We start from the raw sequence: 24,123 nt of genomic DNA on the forward strand, positions 1-24,123 counted from the left end.
ATGGTGGAACCTGATCGAGCCTCTAGCTCTCTCTACCTGTTTATATGACATGTAGGGAACTGAAGAAAACAAAGCACCACAGGGATCTCAATAAAATCCAAATGGGACAATGTACGGAGTTAACTACTTGTTTGTTTTTTTATCCCCAACAAATAACTACAAGGGTGAAAAAAGAAGAGACTACAGACACATATCAACACCTGCAGCATCTGGACTTCATTTGGGTCATGATTTCAAAAAACTTAATAGTAAAAAAAACAATTAGGTCACTGGGTAAAATCAAACATTGACAAGGATATTAAGGAATTTTTAAAGACATGATAATAGTATCATGGTCATGTTAAAAAATATATTAGAGATACACACTGAAATATTTCTGGGTGAAATTATGCATCTGCTTTTAAAAAGAAGATGGGAATGTAGATTAAACGGCAATGAGTTGACAATTATTGAAGTTGAGTGATGAATACATAAGGGTTCATACTCTTCTCCCTACGTATGTAAATATTATAAGCTTTCAAAATAAAAAATCATTAACATCTTAAGAGACTAAAGAATGCTGCCTCTTACTAAGACATTTTCTACTTCCTTTGGGGATAATGAGAAAACAAACCTAACTATAAAATAAAGTTAGACTATTACTACTAATTAAATATTAAACATAAAAGCGCTTTCCAGTATAGGTTTTAGAAGTTTAATGTTAGTGTCATGAGACGGTCATAAAGGTTTAAGCAATATCTCAATTACTAGCCATCCATAATTTACCTGAACTGTTTCCAAAATCCTCTGGGCACATAGTACTGTAGTCGAGAAGCAGCTAAATGACCAAAGATGACCTGAAGGTGTCTCAAAACACCAATATTGTACTCTTTTCTGTCTTCTGTTTTACTTAATGCTGGTTTGTCTTCAAATTGTTGAGGGTATCCAAATACATCATCTCTGGGATCAACATTGCTCTGGAAAGCAAAACATATCACTAGTGAGCTAACTGAACTTCAAAGTATAGTAAAAATTATGTTGAGACAAATGCTGAATGATTAGTGAACAAATCATTTGTATTTCATTTATTTCCAAAGCACTTAATGTTCAATTCATATATTTTAATTTACAGTATCAGTGTTTATCCCCACCCATTTCACATAAGAGTTGTCATAGGGAATAACTATGTATTGCAGAGATAGGTGATAGAGCAAAGGACAGTGAAGTAATTAACTTAGGCTGTACTGGACACAGATGCACACTTTGCTACTTATAAGGCTAAGTGACTGAGCAATTAAGTGCCTCATGTGTAAATGGGTGAACATGCTCTTCATGTAGCTATTGTGAGGAGGATATGAGATAATGTATGTAAATTGCTTAAATTTGTAAACATTCAATCCAATGTACATGTTAAGAGAGTAGTACTCTTCAACAAATGGTGCTGGAAAAACTAGATATCCATATGCAAAGGAATGAAGTTGGACTCTCCCCTAATACTACACACAAAGGGTTATTCAATATGGATCAAAGATTTGAATGTAAGAGCTAAAACTACGAAACTCTTAAAACATAGAGCAAAAACTTCAAGACATAAGATTTGACAATAATTTACTGGATATGATACCAAAAGTACATGCCATGAAAAGAACAGAGACATATTGGACCTCAGAAAAATGAAAGAGCTCTGTGCAAAGAAACGAATCCTAAAGGATGCTGTTGGTGGAAAATGTAAAATGGTGTAGCCACTGTAGAAAACAGTTCCTAAAGAAAATAAAACTATCAAATGATCCAGCAATTCCATGCCTGGGTTCAACAACCAAAGAACTGCAAGAAAGATCTTAAAAGAGATATCTGTATACCCATGATCAGAGCAGCATTATTTGCCAAAAGGTGGAAGCAGGGACTTCCTTGGTGATCCAGTAGTTAAGATACCAAGCTCCCAATGCAGGGGGCACAGGTTCCATCCCTGGTTGGGCGACTAAGATCCTACAAGCCGAGTGGCAAAAAAAAAAAGAAAAAAGAAAAAAGTAGAAGCAACACAAGTGCCCATTGATGAATAAATGGATAAACAAAATGTGGTACATACATTCAAAGAAATATTATTCAGCCTTTGAAAGAAAGGAAATTCTGAAACATGCTATGAAATGGATATTACATTAAGTCAAACAAGCCAGTCACAGAATAATAAACATGGTATGAATCTACTTCGATGAGGTACCTAGAATGGTCAAATTCATAGAGATGGAAAGACAAAGCTGGCTGTGGAATTGGTGTGAGACCTTGATGTAGAAATAGATAATGGCCAGTCCCTGCTCAAGAGAAACTTAGTTTAGTGAAGGAAAAAAAGCACACAGGCAAAAAAAGCAAACCTGGGGAAGAGTTGAGGCAAGTGAATGTTTCAGAAGCCCTCCCTGTAAATGATTCAGCTACTCAGAGCAAAGAGTTTAGTGACTGAAGAGATGGAATGAGTAAAGAACCATTTAAGGTATTTGCTACAAACAGCATGCTCTGGCTTGTCTCCTCGGCTCTCACCAACACCATGAATGGGAAAAGGTCAAATAAAAACAAAGAGATACAGGGTGAACACAAACATGACCACAGTCTCTTCTTTAAAGAACTATGCCATAGTTAGGTCAACTCTGATCCACCACTATCTAATTTATTCACAGCTTTATTTCTGCATTGGATACTTGGCAGGAGCCTAAATTTTGTCGCAGATAGAGAGAAGCTTGTTTCCTAAGTTATGATCTGAGAGAAAGGCAAAAGTAATCAAAAAGTAAGCATAGGTGATGAAACCGGTATAGCATATAACAGCATAAATGGAGATACATAATTAAAATATCAAACAGGAAAGTAAAAGTGTAATTAAACTATTATTAAAAATGAAGGTTTTTATCATCATACAAACTCTAAATTAAACCAAACCTCCAAAAGTGAGTACATTAACTGTAGCTTTAAAAATATTAACTATCATAAAAATCAGCTGTAATTGAAAGTCTCATAGGCAGTAAGCACCATGTTGAGGTAGCAGTCTACACTGGGAGGTTCTAGCTTTACTTTCAAATATATGCCAACAGGTCCAACAAAAGTAGCTCTCTAAGAGAGAACAACAGTTATTTGGAATCAGAACTTCGAACACAGAAGACAAAATGCTAAATAAAATTTACCTCATTGTCCTGCTTCTCATCCCCAGACAAATCATCGTCTACATCACTACCTGTGCCTTCAATTGCAAGAATACCATTCCTAATGGATGGAATCATGTAGAGCTGCTGAATCACAGAGTTCATGTAACAAGTAGCACCAGCGTTTTTCAGCCCCACAAATCCTTTTGGTGGGCGGGGTCCAACAGGCGGTAGATATTCCCACTCAGTAAGTGCTTCACAAGCTGAGAGAAAACAAGAGATTCTTGTAGTGTGAATACAAATATTTTGCCCACTTTATACTTTATCCAGTTGATAAATTAACATCACCAACAATTCCACCATTGTTATGGTGACCTGAAGCGGTGCTCTAAGCATACATTTCAGTCTCAACAAACCTAAGATGTATGGCCACATGTACCTCTCTATACATTCTTGCCCCAGGGTCTGTGAACCCGAGTTTTATCTGAGGTTGCTTCTATGGCAGTCTCAGTAGTCCCATAAGATGGCACAAGGCTATTTTCTACATGTTTACTTTTAACTTTATTATAGTTTAGACATTATGAACTTTAACTTTTTCTACTTTTGTATGTTTTTTTAAAGCGCCTTCAAACTCATTCTGGCATGAAGTGTTGAGATATTACCTGGGTTGATAGCCAGGTTCTGATACCTACCAACTCTTTTATCTTCAGCTAAGCCTCTGTTTCCTTCCTAAGTAGTGTTGTAATAAGAGTAACACTTGCCTTGCCTATAAACTACAATGTTATTTTGAGGAGCAAAGGAGACAGTGGATTTGAGTTCTGTGAGAATTGTAAATCAATGAACATCTCCTTCTACCTAGTATAAACCTGAAAACAATACAAATATCATCACTGCCTATAAGACCAGTTAAAGAAATTATAGTACACTGAACTGAAAGATATATAGCTAATAAGTGGATTCAGGTAAATATCTATGTGTTGATAGGAAATAGTCAGATATGTTAAGAGGAGAACAAAGAACACTGCACTATATCACAATGTGTGGTTAAAAACTAAACAAACAGAGCACGATTTTGTGTGTGGATCCTGCACACAGAGATGCTGGGAGGACAGACAGGGGCTGAAGACGATGGTTACAGCTGTTAAAGGGGACTCCGGGCCTGGAATGGGCAGGGAACAGTTTGCAGAATATACCGTTCTTTGGTACTTGAAATTTTTACCGTGCAAATGTACTACATAAAAACAAGTGGGCTTTCTCTTTCTGCCATGTTGGAACCTGTTGGAGGAGTGCTGGGAACAGGACTTCTAAAACAAATAGGTCTGGAAGGCTATGGTCCAAGGCTCCACTTTTGGTGGCTATAAGCAGGGTCCTGTGAAACCAGAGGGAGCACTTGGTTCCTCTTCTGAAAACTGGAAGTGTTTATGCCCAAGATGAAACCGAAATTTGGGCAAGAGATGTGCTCACGTGTACAAAGCAAACAACAGTGACTCCTGGCACTAAACTGAACAAAACTGTAAGAATCTGGTGAAAAGATAACTTGTGTTTATGGAAACAGTGGCTTGGTTCCTGTGGAATTCTGCTGTATCTCTTGAGGGTTTAAACTTATTGAAAACTAAAGTGTGGAATTGTTAAAAAAAAAAAAAATGAAAACAAAAACCTCCCATCCTACTGTATATAGATTTTGACAGGATAACTATCTGATCTTTTAAGCAGTTTAATCAGAATCTCCTAAAATATTATTATTTTTAAGCTTCAGTTTTCTTCTAAAACAGAACAGCCTCCATTTTGGTTTGCTTTCTTATGTCTGTTGTGTCAGTCATTTTTATATCGCCCTCATCCCCTCTGAGTTTCAATTCTGTATCAGTGAGACCTGGAGCTACAGTCTGTTCCATGGGCTTCATGTGAGCATTAACTAAGGATCAAGGGCACTAGAATGTAATCTTACATCCTAGTCTTTAAAACCAGATATCTCAGAATTCGTTTGAAAATAACACTGAAGAGCTTCTAAGTGAGGGCCTAAAAGGTTTTTCAATGCATGTAATTTGAATTTTTACATTGTTGAACTCTGAAATCTATTGACTATTTATTCCCTCCTGGAAAAGGAAATGGCAAACCACTTCAGTATTCTTGCCTGGAAAAGCCCATGGATACAGGAGCCTGGCAGGCTACAGTCCATGGGGTCGCAAAAGTCAGACACGACTTAAGAGACTAAACCACTGTTTATTACTCAAGTTTGGATTTTAGTCCAGATTTGACTCTCAAATCAAATTTTGTTGCTAAATAATTGCACCACTCACAAGAAGACATTTTACAAACATCTGAAAACTTTTCTACATTAAGATGCACTTGTAATGGTGTTAAACTAGTTGCTAAAAGAAAGGAAAACACTGAGTTGAAGATATTTACTAAAAGGAAAAGAATTTGAACACATTAGAGAATTATCTGTCATCAGAACTTTGTATTTTAAAATACTTACTAGTTATTGCTGTCCCAATGTAGTACATTTCAGTCAAAGAATCTACTATTTGTTTGAGGTTCCTCACACAGCCAACAGCTAATGCTACAAGTAACTCAAAGCCCGCATTAATGGTAGCTGGTGAACCACAGACTGGAATAGCCTGTTCGGCTGGCAGTTCTCCATTTCTCATATACTGCAGGTAAACATTGGACGCAGGGAAGATGAAATCATCAATTAACTCCTACAAAGTTGAAAAAAGATTATGTATTAGCAGTGGTATGTATTTATATAAAAAATATAGTTATTTATGTGTGCATGTGTTTCTTAAAGAAATCTCTTGGCAGGAAATATTGTTAAATTACTTGTCAGAACACAAGATCTCATTACATTTCTGCTAACTTACTTTGATTTTCTAATAAAAAGATTCCTACTTCAAAACACTGTCCTACAATTAACAAACAAATCTAATTTGTCAGGTTAAAAACTATGTTAAGTATCAAGAACAAGATGACTGTAGCACTTACAATTCACATTAAGTAAATTTACCCTCTTAATCACATGTATACCAAAACTCATTTTGAATTAGAAGAAAATGTCCTAAAGTGGTACTTTTTGTTTCCTTGCATTACCAGGTATGTGAAAAAGCTCATTATAGAAATATGCACAGTCTTGAGACTTTCCTGGTGGTCCAGTGGCTAAGACTCCACACTCCAAATGCTGGGGGCCAGGTTTTGATCCTTGGTCAGGGAACTAGACCCCACACACTGCCACTAAATACCCTGCACGCCACAGCTAAGACCCAGTGCAGCCAAATAAATACTAAAAAAAAGAAAGAAATATGCACAGCCTTACATAACAGAGGTCTGTCTCATTTTACATAGTCTGATGAAGTGCAAAGTTCAGAGTTTCTAAATAGAAAAATTAAATAGTGCTTACTTACACAGTACTGAAATTTTATTTATGTAAAAAATTTAGAAACGATATTTAAAACATTACTGTAACCTCTATATTCTTTAAAAGTAGAAAAGAGAAAAGGACAAGATAATACACCAAAGAGTAATGATACCATAAATTAACCAGACAGATTTGCTAATAAACATTCAGAAGGTTATGATATTCAGCCTAGGACCAAGGTGACATAACTTACCTTAATGAGATTAGCACCTCCTTTTTCACAACCAATATGATACTTTTTCTCAGGGGTTTGAAAAGCCAGTAATTCTTTTGTTACCCCAAGATGACCTTCCAAGATCGTCTCTTCAATACCCGTTTCACCTGTTCTCTTAACATCATCCTGCCAAAGAAAAATATCAAATGCCTAAATTATGAAAGGGTGATAAAGAGGGAAAGAGAAGTCAGAACGAGAGAGAGCTGGACAGAGACAATTCCCTCAAACCTTTCTATTCTAAGCAATTTTTTTCCCTCTCCAGAACTTTCATAAGTAGGCTTCCCAAACCAGGAAGAAATGTTAATTTGAAGAAATGTTAATCCGAAGGCTATTAGCTACCAATCTCTTTAGAAATAAATTCTTCTACAACTAAGTATCAGATGTTAATAAAGTTATATTAAGTGCTGACCTATCACTGATTTTTTGATGAAAACAATTCACGAATACTTTTCAAAAGATGAAAATTTGCAAATGGGCCTAAGATTCTAAAATGGAAGAAGCTGCATATCAGTGTTTTGAATCTTATGTAAAACAAAGCATTTGACAAAACTAGTTATGCATTCATTCAGTGAATCATGAGTTAGGAATATCCAACAACACAGAGTACATTCTTTGGTTCTTTAAACCAAATTGCTCAAAGACTATAAACTAATAATAAAACATTCTATTTATTGATACGATAAACACAGTATTAAATGCAACTTACCCTGATTCTCTTAAGCCAATCAATTTCATTATTGAGAAGAACTTCTGCATTGGGTATGTTAATATTACTATTGTAGGCATAATTAAGAAGGTGCCTTAAAAGAGTAAAGTAGTCGCCTGAATGTTTAGCTCTCTCTCTGGCTGTGCTCTGAAACAATAAAGTTGAATAATATTAATTTACAAGTCCATCCTCGGAACCCACTTTTAAAAAACCCAGAGTTAACTAGAGTAGATGACTAAGATAGTATGGGCAATTACTAATATTTATTAAATAAATATAGACTGCTCTAACTTTAATATAAGCTAACACCATAAATTCTTGACTGTTCCTTGTGTAAGAATGAATCACAATCATAAGCATATTTTTAAAATGTCTCACCCCCAAAACGGTGAAGAGCAGAGTAATGAAGAAAAGTAGAGGCCTGTGTCCCATGCAACATCTGGTGCACATTAAAAAGAACTGCTCCTGTGCCACCTGGCGAACAGTTCTGAAATAAAAATTTTTCACATTCAATATATTATCTTCATGAAAAAAAAGGAAAAAAAAAAAACTTCCAACACTGTCTCTTGGGACGGGGGACGGTGTTAAGGGGTTGGTAAATTCAAAGTAAAAATACAAGAATATGTAACACCCCTTTAAGCAGCAACATTTCATAGATGAACTTAGGCTGTGTGTCAAGAACTAAAACGTCAAAATGTCACCAAGGGAGTTTGAGGGATACCCTCTCACACCCTCTTTCTTGGAACAGGCTGGAAATGTTCCTCCAGATACAAGAGTTGTATGGTAAGCCTTATGCATCTTCTAGGCATTCCACAGAATTTTTATCTCAAAGTATATTACTCAGATCAGCAGCATCTGAGAACTTGCTATGTGGTTTCTCAGGTCCCAGCAACCCATGTTTTAATAAACCCTTCAGGTGATTCTAACATGTGCTGAAGACTGAGGACAACTGTATTACACAATGTTCTATGACTACGCATGGGAAAAACGTCTCTGGTCCCAGTACTGGGAGTTTTACCTAAGCATCACGGATCTCTTAAAAAATATGTATCCTATATAGCTATCACTAGAATAATGCTTCAAGAGGGCAAAGACATCATCCATTTAGTTTACTTCTGTGCCTCCAGAATGAAGAATCAAGTCTGGCGTGTAGTAGTGCTAAGAACTAGTTACCAGATGTATAAGTACTGTTGGTTTACAAGATGGAGGTCTGTCTCCATTAGATAGTAAGCTATTTCAAGGGCAGGGCTTTGCTTCATTGTTTCATGAGTTCCTGGTACCTAAAGCAACTTCTGACATATGGAAGATGCTCAAAAAGTATCTCCTGACAAAACATTTGTGCATTTCAGACATTACCAACTACATTTTGTGAATAAGTATGTTTCTGTCAATGTGTTAGCTGATAGACAGCTTAGAACCAATTTTTTAATTCAATATAAGAAGCTGAAAGTATACATTCTGTGTACTAACCTCCCTCCTGGATATTTTTTAGGTTTCTGAACCCGTACATGGTCCTATAAACCAGAGGGACCTTTAGAAGCTTTGTCGGTTGAGTCTGGTGAAACGCAAATAAGTCAATACCAAGAGTACTTAGTTTTGGGGGTAGAGGGTCTGTAACTTTTACAAAGATAAGTGTCATTCATACTGTCCCAGTTTATTTATTTATCTTTTTTTGAAGTTAGGTATGCAGCCCAAAGAGCATGAGGATCTATAAAGAGCTGATGCTTGCCAGTTCCTAATGAACCTTCCCTCAAATAATCAGACTTCTGATTATTTCTCACTTCTACTACTGCTGTACTTCCAGACTCTATCTTTTATTTGGACTAATGAAGTAGTCCAAGTGCATTTCCTGCCGCTCTATAACTTATTCTCAACAAAGCAACCAGAATCAACTTAAATGTTAACCCAGGGCACATCATTCCTTTGCTCAAAACCCTCCAATAGGGGCCTTCCCTCACGGTCCAGGGGTTAAGACTCTGTGCTCCCAATGAAGGGGGCACAGGTTTTAATCTCTAGTCAGGGAACTAAAATCCCACATGCCCAGCAGAGTGGCCAAAAACGAACAAACAAAAAAACCCAACCCAAATGGAAAACAAACCCTCCAATGGATACCCATTGCACCTAAAAGTTAATGTCCTTTCAATGATCTATAAAATCCTCACAGGCTGCTTGTTGCCTCTCTGGCCTCACCTCCTACAACTCCCCTGCCTCTGCTGTTCCAGCAATCCTGTCTCCTCCATATTGTTCCTGCCTTGGGATATTTGCATCTGTTGTTTCTTTCTGCTTAAAGCACACTTCCCCCAAGGCGGTAGGGGGAGGGATAAACATGGAATTTGGGATTAACAGACTACTAAATATAAAGGACCTACTATATAGCACAGGAAACTATATCTAGTATCTTGTAATAACCTATGATGGAAAAGAATCTGAAAAATATATATATATAACTCAATCACTTTGCTATATACCTGAAAACACTGTAAAGCAGCTATACCTTAATTAAAAAGCAAACATTAAAAATATACATATTTGGTCATATAACCAAAATATATTTTTCACATAAAACATAAAATAAAATTTTAAATAAGATATGATGGAGGTGTTAGCTAACCTAAGGCTATGGTGGTAACCATATTGCAAGATATGTGTATCAAACTGATACTTTGTACACCTTAAAGTTATACAGTTATGTTGACTACATCTCAATAAAGCTGAAGGAAATAAAATGAAAAACAAAACACAAAAAAATCCCACCCCAAAATCCAACACACTTCCTCCATAGATCACTATATCACTCTTTTCAGAGCTTTGTTTAAAAGGTCTCCTTCTCAGGGAAGCCTTCTCTGATCATCCTACATAAAACTGAACTCCACTGACCGCCTCCCCACCCCTTATCCCTAATTCCTGCTTTCTCTCAACAGCATTTATTATTATAGCATACCATATATTTTCCCATGTCTTCCCCTCCCTACTCCTCATCTCCCTTTTAGTACAGACTCCAAGAAGACTGACGTTTTGCCTGTTTTATTTACTGCTATATCCCCGGTAGCTAAGTTACATATGACAGTAATACTGATTAGAGCTCAAGTTTAAAAAGTTACCTTATGAAGGTCAAGATTAGACTGACATAAGAGGATGGAAAACCGACATTTTCTACAAATTTGATTGACTTGCACAAAAAGAAGCCCAAAGCACAATGAATGTCATTAATTAAATGCCCTTAAAATGAAAAGCTAGGACTTTATAATTGGTCTTTATTCTTGGTGTATAATGTAAAAGTTCTTACCATAACCTCACCTTGTGAATTTCGTACAGACTTAACAATTTCACTAAAAAAACACTTGCCTTCTAGGTATGCAAGAAAGGAAGCCAATGTCCTATTTATTTAAATCCTGTAAACCACATTTTTAAAATGGACTAAAATACATACCTCTTAGGTGAAACTAAATTCTGGAATTATAGAAAATCCAAGCAAAACCACAGTGTAATAAAAATTTCCTCAATATTAATGTGCTATAGAGATAATAAACATTTGATTTCCGGGATAAATTCTGCCAACATAAATTAATTCATTTCTGCTTCAAAAATTAAGATCAAATCTCTTACAATTAAAAAGATACTTACTTGCTGTGACAGTGCAATAGTAAATCAATAATGAATGTCTGCCAAGCCTTTTCTTTACTAAGAGTATCTAAGGCTGTTGGAATCAAGGCAAAACATAATGTCATCACTTCCATTGCTTCACAGCAAACCTGTTCATCCTCCAAATCTGGCTCATTGCCTGCATTGGTCTGTAAAATTATAGTCAGGGACAAATTACCTAGAGATGCATTTAAGAAAAATCTCATACAACTTCAAGTTAATGCTTAATACATACCTACTCACTTAAACCACTTGGCCTCAGCCTCTTTACCTACAATTCCTAAGGCCCTTTTGGAATAGTACAGAAATGACTATAAATAGAGGATGAAGTCTAATTCTATTCTTCTGCTACATCCCAAGGAGAGCTGCGGGAGTACACTGAGCATACTACCTGCTTCTTTGCCCCTCAGGCTCCTAGAGACCTTCTGAGTTGTGTACTCTGCACCAACAACTGTTCCTTCCTCAAGAATCATTCTGGCACTGCAGCCAGACTACTCAACTGACTACTTCCATCATGTAGCTTATCTACAGTGCTATTTTATTCAAAAGCAGTGGTCTCAGACCACTGTTCAGGAAGGATTTGAAGGTTTTATAAACTAAAATATGCTTCAGTAGGTAGCTAATAAATTCTAACCTGAATTTATCAATAAGCAGTATTTCTAGTACATGTTGGCAAAAGAACAGGCATTCAAATATTTGCTAAATGAATAACCACCACCACACCAGACATACAACAGGACATCAAAACATATCCCAGGCAAATCAGGGTTATGTTGGCCATTAAAGGGAAGCTCCTACAATTTAATTTCCCCTTCTATATATGCGGCAGTGGTTATCAAGGGCAGGTATATATAACAGAAAGTCAGAGTCAGTCTCTCTTCTTTAAATAACTTGATTAATCTAACGGGAGATCAAGGATGATACCTAACTGGCTGATATTCTTGACTGCTTTAAAATAATCAAAAATACTTAATGCCATGGTATCCCAACTGACAGTCACCTAAACTAAAATTTACACGAGACAGAAAGATAATGAAAGAAGAATAAAGAGAATAGGAGAAAGCAAATTCAGTATGAAACAATTATATCTGACCATAGTGAGAAGTAGAAAAAGATAGTTTAAGAAAAAGCCTTGTGGCACAAATTTGAAGTACTTTATTTTCAAAGTAAAATTTTACTATATCCTCACCTTAACTATAGCTACCAGTTTATTTTCAGCCATTAAAATGCAACTGGTTTTACTTTTAAAGATGGCAGATATAATAATTCAGCCTCATGCACAATTAAACAGCATTCACTTTATTTCATTTCTGTGATAATTCTTACCTTCTCATAAATTTTAGTGATTTCTTCATTTGGGCTAAATACTAGCTGTAATGCCCCACATCCTGATGCCCAGATGATTTTCTGGATAGCTCTAATTACACAAATATCAGGCATATATCTTGAGGCCTGCAAGACAATGAGTAATTAGAACAGTTGATTATTTTGTTTAAAAGCAATACCATGAAGTCTGCTGTTATTATCTGGCTCTACACTACTTTCAGAAGAATCTGAAAAAGACTACAGACGTGACCTAACCATTCCACTCCTAGTTTTTCACCCAGGTGAAATAAAAACTTACATCCACACAATCACTTGTACAGAATGTTCACAGGAGCTTTATTCAGAGCGAAAAAAAGAGAAACAATCCAAACGTCCAAACACAATGTGGAATATTCATAATGGGATATAATACTCAGCAATAAAAAGGAACGGACTAATGGTCCACACCACTCAGATAATGCTCAAAGCCATTATTCTGAGTGAAAGAAGCTAGACATAAAAGAACACAAACTGTAAGATTCCACTTGTGTAAAATTCTACAAAGTGCAAACTACTACACAATAAGAAAAGATCAGTGGTTATCTGAGGCCAGAGGAAGAAGTGACTGCAAAGGGGCATATAGAAAGAGGGACAGAGATGTTCTGTGTCTTGACTACAGTGGAGGTGTGACACAAACTTGTATTTGTTAGATTTTACTGAAGTATATACTTTTAAAGGATGCTATTCATTGTACATCATGTATTATTTGTGTTCAGTTGCTCAGTTGTGGCCAACTCTTTGGGACCCCATGGACTGTAGCCAACCAGGCTCCTCTATCTGTGGGATTTCCCAGACAAGAACACTGGAGTGGGTTGCCATTTCCTCCTCCAGGGGATCTTCCCAGCCTTGAGATCAAACCCACATCTTTTACATCTCTTGCATTTGCAGGTGAATTTTTTTTTTTTTTTTTTTTTTTTACCACTGAGCCACCTGGGAAGTCCCTTAAAGACAATTAAAACCAAAAAGTACTAATATTAACATTAGACACAATTCATGTTAAGGGAACTTTATCTAGACTGACTTGGTGATTTGAGTGAGTGGGTCTAGGAAAAGGAAGCCCCCAAATGTGATAAGGGTTATTTCTACATTAACAGAGGGTCAAAAATGAAAGAAATGAACCTTCCGGAATTTGAGAGCCTTACAAGTTTAACACTAACCTCATCAGATATTTGCTGAGCAAGACGAATTGACACATTTCTAAGCATGCATTCAGATGATGGATTGGGAATGCTCTGAAGGGCACTTTGTAGCACCACTGCTTGATCATGAGTCACTTGGTTGACCTGAAAAAAGTCAAACATTTAAATACTATGTATGTATATATACCCAGATCCAATCATTTGCCCCTCATTCATCCCCACTCCCCCAGGATGACATGCCTTCTGTAAAGACACTGTAGAACCTATGTGGCTTACACAAAAAGTTCTTTGCATTACCAACAATGTGGGCTTTCTCTTTTCCTTGTGCAGTGGAGGGCCACGTATCCTTCTGCAAATCCCTTTTAGATCAATCTGACTTGTGTCTGTACAACTGCATTCAGCATAACTTGTAGAGGTGAGTGAGTGATCAACCCAACGGACTCATTCCAATTCTATCTAGAAAGTCAGTAAAGTACTCCACATTCGTTCTCCTGGGCAGACCCTGCTCCCCATTCACCTGGTCATCAAATTCTTCTTAGAAAAGGAGAAAAACTAAGGAATATCAGTAACAGAATATGTATAAAAGGCACTAGAGCGTTACACTTAAGTTCATAAAGAAAAAACATTACTTTAAAGTCATTAGCCAGGCAATTCTGACTGTTTTACAAGTTCTACCTCCTCTTTATGCTCCAAGTGTTTCTACAACAGTATTTAAGACAAGTCTGTTTTACTAATTTTGCCTTTAGTGTCCTGCTGACTGTGAGCTCCTTGAGATTAGAGGTTATTATGTACCTTCGTATCCATAGTAGCACATTTTCTGAATAAAAGAGAAAAGTGAAAGAAGGAAACATTTATATTTTCTGTTTACCTCATTAATAAGCTCCTGTGTCAGGGATTACAATAAAAATTTGTTTTTATCTTAGGAAGAACACACTGTTTAGAAATCCTAGTAAGTATGCTACTTTTAATAAATAACAATTTAAGACTTAGGCTTTACTTTTATTCATTATCTTTTTTAATAAAAATTTCTAACATATATGACAATGGAGAGAATAGTATTACCCACTGTGCTGCTTTAACAATTATGAACAAAAGGACCAAAATTATCTTGGCTAACCACTCCCTCTCACTTTCCATCCTCTCCCTACCCCAGGATTATTTTGAAGCAAATCCTAAATACTATATAATATCATTTGTAAATGACAATTATTTTTGACAGTGTTCTTTCTTTTAAACATAATCATAAGTATCATCACACCTAAAATAATTGTTATCTCAATTACATGTGATTATTATAACATCACATATATAATCAATATTCTAATCTCCCTAAGACCTGAGCCATTGCTAAAACAGAAAATCTGTATTCCTGAACCTTGTATCTTCTATTGTTAACTTAGAAAACCATCACTTATGAGGCATGTAAAAGAACTCAAATGCATAATTTTGACTTCTCATAAACAGACACTGAATTCTGGCATGTCTTGAGAACCTTTGCTAAAATGGATCAAGAATGCCATCAAGATGAAAACAGTCAAAATGAGATCAGAACTGGAGGTTAAGCCTGTTAAGGTGGGAAGAGAGGCTGGCAACAGGGTAAATCAGTTACAGGTGACCCCTGAACAGCGTGAGTGTTAGGATAGACATTCCATGCAGTCGAAAATCTGCACATAGCTTTACAGTTGGCCCTGGTATCTGTGATTCCAATCAATTTAGGATGGTGTAGTACTGCAGTGCTCACTGAACAATCCATGTATAAGTAGACTCGAGCAGTTCAAACCTGTGTTGTACATGGGTCAACTGTACATCTTTTTTATTACCACCCGTGTCTATATGAGGTACTAAGAGATCCATATGGAGTGTTTAACAGGTTAAAAATAATTGAAAGAGCGACTTCCCTGGTGGTCCAGTGGTCAGGACTCTGCCTCTTCACTGTTGAGAGTCCAGGTTCATTTTCTGGTTAGGAAACTAAGATCTCACAAGTTGCTCAGCAAGGCCAAAATAAATAAAATAATTGAAAGACTATCTGGGGTTTCTAGTGGTTCCATACCAATTTTAGGATTATTTGTTCTAGTTCTGTGAAGAATGTCAAAAGTATTTTGACAGCAATTGCATTAAATCTGTAGATTGCTTTGGGTATGAACATTTTAACAATATTAATTCTTCCAATCCATGAACACAGCATAACTTTCCATTTCTTCATATCATATTACAACTTCCTTTTATCAGTCTCTTATAATCTTCAGAGTATAGGTCTTTCATTTCCTCGGTTAAATTTTTGCTACATATTTTTTTTCATGTGATTCCTTTCTTGATTTCTCTGATAGTTTCTTATTAGCATACAGAAATGCAACAGATTTCTGTATATCAATCTTGTATTTCACAACTTTACTGAATTCACTTATTCTACTATTTTTTTTTGGTGGGGCTTTTAAGGTTTTCCAAAAATAGTATCATGTCATCTGCAAACAGGGATTCAACGATTCCAGTCCTGGGTATATACTTGAAGAAAATGAAAACCCTAATTTGGACAGACACATGCACCTCAATGTTCATAACAGCATTATTCACAATTACCAAGATATGGAAGGAAGCAATCTAAGTGTCCATCAACAGATGAATGGATAAAGATGTGGGGTGTGCGCAGTGTATATACAATGGAATATATTACTCAGCCATAAAAAGAATAAAGATTTGCCATTTGTGACTACATGGACAATCATGAGGGTATTATGCTAATAGAGTAAGTTAGAGAAAGACAAATACTGTATATTTTTATGTATATGTGGAATCTTAAAGATAAAACAAGTCTAGCTAAACAGAAATAGAACCACAGATACAGAAAACAAACTAGTGGTTACCAGAGTGGAAAGGGTTGGTTGGAGAAGGGCAAAAAAGGTGGAGGGGATAAGAGGTACAAACTACTAGGTATAAAGTAAGTGAGTTATAAGGGTGTAAGGTATAACACAGGGAATATAGCCAACATTTTATAACTACATGAAGTATGATCTATAAAAACATCAAATCACTATGCTGCACACCTGAAACTAACGTAACAGTGTAAGTCAACTACGTCTGGATAAACATTAACTGAAAGTCAATAGGACTTAAGGGGGCCGGGAAGAACTCTCCGCTCAGAGTACAGTCAGTGAAAAGCATTTGTAATTTTAATACAAACATAATTTAATATAAGGAAACCAATAAAATGAGGTACTACTGGAAAGGAACTGAAAGCATTTTGAATCAACTCTGAACTCTATACTTAAGAGTTGCTAAGAAGTTTAACTTTAAAAACTGCCATCTATTATTATAAAAAGAATTTTTTAAAGTCTGTATTACCGATGCCATGGGATTCACGCCTTCCACACCTGGCTGACAAGCTTCTGCCACGGCTCGAACGTGACCATAGCCAATGGCAGTAAGCAACAGCTTGGCTATTTTAAGAGCATTGAGGTAGGCACCCCTTCGAGTTTCCATATCTGCATTTGGTAAGAAGTTATTTCTGGTTAGCATGCTCAAGACAAGGGGGAGGCCACCACTTTTCAAGAAGTGAAATTGAAAATCAGAGGAATCATCAGCCAGAGGTGCACCAGCAGGCATTAACAAGGCATAGACTACCTGGAAAAAAGAAAAACTGTATTAAAAGATTTTAAAAAGACAACTTATTTGCCTCATCAACATTAGTTTAAAATTTTCCTGTATTTTTAAATTCTTCCAAAAATAGTCCACAAGTTTTCCATGTTCTTCACACTATCATATAAAAGGTCAAATTTAAAGAACATGGGATAAATTCAAAAAGTAAAAACAAACCTCTGTTAGGTATAGTACTTGTGAGGCTGAAGGACCAAAGAAAAGTGAGTCAAGAGATGGACTAAGGCTGCTGTCTCCAAGTTTGGCATGGTCTAAACAAATAGCTCTTAATTTTTCTATTGTTGTGCTATCTGTAAGAAAAAAAAGAGACATAGTCTAAAATAAAACATAATTCATGCTTTCATATTTTATTTTGGATACTCTGAAGACTACTTAAGTATGGAATAGAAATTAATTGAGTTATAGACTCAAACTTCAGAAGACATAACGAGATCTGTATTGATTTAAAACAAAGAAAAAGTCACAACCAACCAGGGCTCTTTTATCACTCAACCCAGGTATGAAGGAAGCAGTGTCCTCCTACTCAGATCTGAAATCAACATGTCTTCCTCAGACACTAGAGACTGAAGATGGAGAAGGAAATGGCAACCCTCTCCATTATTTTTGCCCAGGAGATCCTATGGACAGAGGAGCCTGGCAGGCTACAATCCATGGAGTCACGAAGACTGGGACACGACCGAGTGACTGAGCAAGCAGTCGAAAAAATACAACACACTTCACAAGGAAGGAGTTGAAAATAACAAAATGCAAGTATGACAAGCTCTCTCTCCAACTTTTCTAATGTTAGCCTCCATGACACCATGTTTAACTGGTTTGTTACAACGCAAGAAACTTAGTGGTACCGTTCGAAACTGTACCTTAAAAAGTACACATTAAAAAAAAAAAAGGAACAGTACCTCAAAGTAAAAAGATTTTTTTGGATAATATTAAAAGATGCACTTCATTTAAATCACAGTGAAAAGATGCCGTAGAAAAGAGAAAGAATCCCATTATTAGCTACCAAACACTCAAACTTACTTCAGAAAGTACTTTAATAATGAAATAATTTGCAAGGTAAATGCCCTATGATTTAAATACACTTGGATAAATAAGATTTTCTTTTTTTAGTAAAAGCTTTTTTTTGAAGAGTAAAGATAACTGAAAATTACTATAATTTCCATAGGTTAAGCTAATTTTTAGTGGCCCGGAAATATCTTATCAAAAAAAATTAAATTAGTGTTGAAATTGTTGGTTTTCCCTATTCTGAAGGGGGAGTAACATGTAACTAAATGAAATATTGTTTTAATAATATAACATTTATGAATATCTTCTCCTGTCATTAAATATTCACCCTCTACATCATTTTTAATGATTAAAATGATACGTCATTTTAACCAGTATACTAGTTTAACAATGGGTATTTTAGGTTTTCTCAAAAAACTTTTTTTAGACAATAAAGATCCAAATTATTCTCTACAAAGAAACCAATTCATACACTGTATCTGAAAATATCTTGCTTAGTTTTATAAGTATTCTGAGTGAAGGGCAAAGGGAATAGGAGAAAAGAAACACGGGCTACAAGAAAAGGATGCAGTGAATTTTAAGTAAATCATTTAATATTGGATTATAGTTTATTCATTTGAGGGATATGAACCAAATCACTAGTGGCCATTTCACCTTTAGCATCTATGAACCTAAATAACTTTAGGTCTTCGATTATGCATATGCTCATTTAACAAAATATGGAAAATAACAGAAAAATTTAAACTGCCCATAATCCTGGATTTTAGTTTCTTTCTTTCTAGTCCTTTGAAGAGATACCTAAGCCTAATTAATTATATGATATACCAGCATGCTATTAAAAAGTCTAGAAAAATAATGAGCAGTAACACATGCGTTAAGAGTACAAACTTTAGAGCCCAACTGCATGCATTATCTTAGAACTTCCTCTAAGCTGTGTGTCTCTGGCCAAAAGCAGCGGCAGCAGCAGCAGCAACAATAACAACAATCACTCTGTGCCTCAGTTTCCCTATCTTTAAAATACAAATAAAAATAATAATTCCCTCCATAGGAATGTTGTGAGGTTAAGTAACTTAACAAGTGTGAAGATATTAGTTAGACCAAACTCCTGGGAAAAAGCAAGCTCTGAAGAGGAAAAGCAACTCCTTTGCTGGTAAAGCAATATACATTTTAACTTCTCTGTATCAGGCAAGAACCTGGTTTCCTGATGTGCATAAGGGTCACAAGAACTTCTGAGCAGTTTACCTAGAGAGGACAGTGTAAGTTCTAAGGTTTAACAGCAAATTATAATGGAGGCACTTGACTTTGGGCAAAGATTCAGAATAAATAGAAGTCAATTACTAGGAAAAAGCTTCTAATTCCACCTTGGTTTTGTTACTCCTTTTAAAATATGTGCAAGTGTGCACAAACACTAAATGATTCCTCAAATGTTAGAAACAGAATGTATAACTACTTCCTCTTCTTTGAGCTCCTGCTTCCTTTCTTAAAGAATGTGTTCGTGCACATGCCCATGTGTGTAACAACCACAGTGACAGAGACTAGGTTAATTAACACTTCTTGAATATTGATTAAATACTAGTCACTAGGCTACAATCCCATTTAATCCATACAATTCTATTAAATAGTTATTATTGGTCCAATAAAACTAAGAAAACTTATGGCTAAGGCCAAGACGTAGCAAGTTGAAGAAGCAGGATCTGAACTGAAGTCCATTTGAGTCCAAAGCCTATGATTTGTCTACTCTCATACAACCATTACTGGCATTTTCAAAGCTGGCTATTGCAAATTTAGGTACGATACTTGGATTATATAAAATATGATAAAAGCACCCTCTTAAGTTTTCTGCTTGAGCTGCCTGGCAAGAGCTCCCTCTCACCACCTGGTGGCAGTAGGCTCCAATCACAAGATCAGGGATTATGAGATGGCCTTTTCAAATGTTAAAGCTGAATTTGCATATATAAAGCAACAACTGTGACTCAAATACTAGGTAAGTAAAATAAATTCTAAGTAATACAACAGATAAAATCAAATTAAATCAAGTCATTAAGAAAAGCTTTAAGAATCTAATTAACATCTGAACTGATTCTATACCATATGACTCAGGCAAGGAGATGGGGTAAGAAAGGTCAACATGGTTGTCTACTTTAGAAAAAGAAGATAACATAAACACAAGACAGTTTTAAAAATTATCTAGGCCAATTACTGAACTGCATTTATCAGCAATAAACTTCACTAAAATGAGAATAAATTAAAATACATGAACTCAAAAAGAATAAAGACACTGAAAGGAGTGGAAAGAACGTTAGAGATGTCAGCAAATTATTGAAGGTGTAGAGGGGATGGAAGATATTAATAGCTGGCTTAGCTGAACCCAAGAAGTGCTTTTTGGGGAGAAAGAAAAAAGGTACCTATAAATCAGCACCCCACCAAATTCTAGGAAAGTTAAGGATATAAAAGCAAAACATACTTAGCAGATACAGATGAATCAAAGACTTTAAAAACAGAGTGACTGAAGTCTGCAAAAGCAGCAACTTTCTACTCTATCTCTCTCCCCAACAGACTGATAAAGCTGGGAAGCAGATGTCTCACTAATGCAGAGAACAGAGACAAATATGGAATGCAGAAAAACTAAAAAGCAGGATTAGTCAGTATAAGTCCATGTTTGTTTTCTGATATAAACGTGTGTGTGTTTAAGTGTGTATTACTTCCTCAGATCAAAGAAAAGGCCTAGGTGACAAGAACACCCCAGTAGTTATGAGCACAATTGAGCTGTTGCATTCTAGCAGAGTACCCTCCCCCTTGCTAAAAGGAGAAATGCCTAATTCTAGGGCTGGAACAGAGAAAGCACTACATGAACTTTAAATATCTTGTGCCAGAAAGTAAAAAGTACTTGAAAGATGATAAAACGATATCTAAACTACATCTAAAAAAGCATTGGGTTCATATTAAAAACACAGTGCGTACTTCCACTGACCATAACTGGGACAACTGGGCATCAAACTAAATAATGATTATAATGGCTATAATGGATATGGTGGTTAGATAGCATCACTGACTCAATGGACATGAACTTGAGCAAACTCTGGGCGACAGTGGAGGACAGGGAAGCCTGGAGCGCCTGCAGTCTATGGGGTCACAGAGAATCGGATACGACTCAGCAACAACGTAATGGCTATAACCCGATAGATAACATAAGAATCTATGAGTAAATAGTGATCACACATTAATTTACAGGGGAGAAGCAAGGCTCTACTTTATCGTTCTTGGAGTTCTTGAATTGTACTTACAACTTTTCTGTAAGGTAGTAAATGTTTCCAAAAAGTTTTTTTAAACATTTTTTAAAAGTTGTATAGAATTGAATGATCTGGTCCAATTCTCTCCACCGACTCTTATTTTCAGCTCATAACTTTGTAGAACGTTAGGTTTTAGACGAAAACATCTATTAGTGCACAAACACTGAAATGTGCTCATGAAAAACAAAATCCTATGGAAAGGATTCCTTGGAGGAAGGTCTTAAAATTTTAACACTAGAATATCTGGGGTCAAGAAGTTAACAGAAGAGCTAGAAAAAGTTAAGGATGCCACCACAAAGCTGAACTACTAATCAAATGTGAACTATTATTCAGATTAGTATTCTTTCGGAAACAAACCAAACCACCTCCCATGTACCCCTTCTGAAATAAATGCACGAAGGTGTGCCTCAGCACGATAATAGAGTCCCTCAAGAAAGGCTCAAGACATAGAAGCTGATGAACATAAATCTACCATAGGAAGGCTGAAGAAAGAAGTCCCAAAATGGTAACTGCATAACAAACAGCAACCAGATGAGAGGAGGCAGAAGAAAAATTCCAGGACAACAGTGGAGCCATAATATTATATAATACCCATGATAATAGAAAATTATTAAGCCCTGAAAAAAAAAGCTGCCATTAATCTAGCAAACTACTTTTCACACACTCTTGAAAAAGCAAATGCTGAATATGATTTTAAGAAAATATCGGAGGAGGAACTTCCCTACAGGGCCAGTGGTTAAGGCTCCACCCTTTCACTGCAGGGGGCTTGGGTTAGATCAGGGAACTAAGATCCTGCATGCCATGTGGTGCAGACAAAAAAAGGAAAACGAAAATATGGGAAGAATGTAGAAATAATTTCTCATTTACACAATGGAAAATCAGTAGGTAGGTAAAACTGACAGTTGCATGAGGGTATTATTTACAGATAATACAAACACAGATAATAAAAGCTACAAATTGAAAATGGTTGTTTCCCAGGAATAAAAAAGAAACATGCTATAGATGACACATGACCCAAAACACAACCCAAGGGTCAGAAAATGTTTTCTGTAAAGGGCCAGATAGTAAATATTTAAGGCTTTGCAGGTCATATGGTCTCTGCTGCTATGCTATGACAAAAGCCGTTACAGACAGCATGTACATGAATGAGCATAGCTTGTACACCAATAAAACTTTGTTTATGGATATCAAAATTTAAATGTTAATATAATTTTTGTAAGTCACAAAATATTCTTTTTGATTTTTTTTCTTTAGCAATTAGAAAATGTAAAAACCATCCTTAACTCTTGGACTGTTCAAAAAGCAGGCAGTGGGCTGGATTTAGCCAGTGAGCTATAGTTTGCCAACTCCCATTATTTTCCATCTAGGAACAGAAATTTGTTAACAAACCCATTCCTGTCCAACATGTACTTTATCAACACCATAATTATTTACGAAGAAAATTCTTACCTGGTGGCATAAGCTTCATAAGTACTCTTGCTCCATCTCTAAGAGGTGGCATATTTAAGCTGCTACCCAAGTCTGCAACTTGCCAAAGGAAAGAGATGTATCTGGGATTCAGTGACATTATCTAGAATACAAAATACACGGAATGTTTATCTGTAAATTACACCTCCACAAAGGAAGAGTCCCCAAATAAATGTGTTTGTTAATCTCCATACTGTTGCTTGTGTCGTTTCTATCCTGAAATGGTCGGCCTACACCATCTTCTCACCTTTAGAAATCCTTTGTAATGTAGACTGAATATATTATCCAAGCCACCTCTAGTACTGTGTCTGACAGCTTTTTCACTATTTTGTTAAACTATTCCTATTATTCATACAAGTCAGATTCTATCTAAACAAACGGCTGCCATGCCCCACTAACAGTTAAATTCTTAATCCAACTGATTAAGAGAGCCAACTCTTCCGACACTAGAGTGGCTGGTATTATTAAAATTTTTGTGGGGAGGTAAGGGAGGGAGAAGTTACTTACTTTCTTTTTTTTTTTTTTTAAGAAGTTACTTTCTTTAGAAACAAAAATACATTACTGATGATCTGAGAAAGACTGCGGGTATTTTCCTATAGAAACAGTTCTGAAGATTTCATTTTTTGTGGCACAAATACAAAATACAGTGCTATTTTTCTCAGTGAACTTACAAGTAATAATTGAGTTGTATAATAGGCTAGTTTTATATAAATATAATGGAACTCTATCTATATAAAATGTGGTTTTTAAAATTTCAACCAAGCTAAAATCACCTTTCAAAGGGATACATTTGAAAGCTGATGGTTAACTGTACAGTTGATATTTTGCCACAATAAACTGTAAGCTCAATAAAAAAAAAAAGAACAAAACAAAACTATACACGTTCTTAAATAATCTAGCATAATGCCTTGCATACAATAAATAGTTCAAAACTATCTACTCACCACCCCAGGCAAACAGCTTTCCACTTCTGGATTGGGACCATCACTGTAATGATTACCATGGTTTCCAGGAGACCCAGTTGAGGAATCAGAAGAGCTATCAGGGCTTGAAGGCATATTGGAACTGATCTGTGTAAGTTTGGCTGTAATTAGCTAAAAATGATATACTAAGTTAGTATCAAAGACAAGG

At 35.9% G+C, this 24,123-nt stretch overlaps 1 protein-coding gene across 4 annotated transcripts in view; it reads right to left on the reverse strand.

Moving 5' to 3' along the window:
• The window catches only part of USP9X (ubiquitin specific peptidase 9 X-linked), a 117,789-nt gene that overhangs the window by 20,794 nt on the left and 72,872 nt on the right, over nucleotides 1-24,123 (reverse strand). For all 4 annotated transcript variants that reach the window (XM_040266173.1, XM_040266174.1, XM_040266172.1 and 1 more), the window contains exons 20-32: nucleotides 23,937-24,086; nucleotides 22,975-23,095; nucleotides 17,393-17,523; nucleotides 16,922-17,200; nucleotides 13,601-13,726; nucleotides 12,405-12,530; nucleotides 11,061-11,227; nucleotides 7,815-7,923; nucleotides 7,437-7,583; nucleotides 6,710-6,856; nucleotides 5,581-5,803; nucleotides 3,147-3,367; nucleotides 766-956 (exon numbers count right to left, since the gene is read on the reverse strand). In XM_040266173.1, the coding sequence (XP_040122107.1) occupies nucleotides 766-956; nucleotides 3,147-3,367; nucleotides 5,581-5,803; nucleotides 6,710-6,856; nucleotides 7,437-7,583; nucleotides 7,815-7,923; nucleotides 11,061-11,227; nucleotides 12,405-12,530; nucleotides 13,601-13,726; nucleotides 16,922-17,200; nucleotides 17,393-17,523; nucleotides 22,975-23,095; nucleotides 23,937-24,086 (2,138 nt within the window). The remainder of the gene's footprint in view (nucleotides 1-765; nucleotides 957-3,146; nucleotides 3,368-5,580; nucleotides 5,804-6,709; nucleotides 6,857-7,436; nucleotides 7,584-7,814; nucleotides 7,924-11,060; nucleotides 11,228-12,404; nucleotides 12,531-13,600; nucleotides 13,727-16,921; nucleotides 17,201-17,392; nucleotides 17,524-22,974; nucleotides 23,096-23,936; nucleotides 24,087-24,123) is intronic.

Source organism: Oryx dammah, unplaced genomic scaffold, assembly GCF_014754425.2.
Source record: "Oryx dammah isolate SB20612 unplaced genomic scaffold, SCBI_Odam_1.1 HiC_scaffold_23, whole genome shotgun sequence".
Lineage (NCBI taxonomy): Eukaryota > Metazoa > Chordata > Mammalia > Artiodactyla > Bovidae > Oryx > Oryx dammah.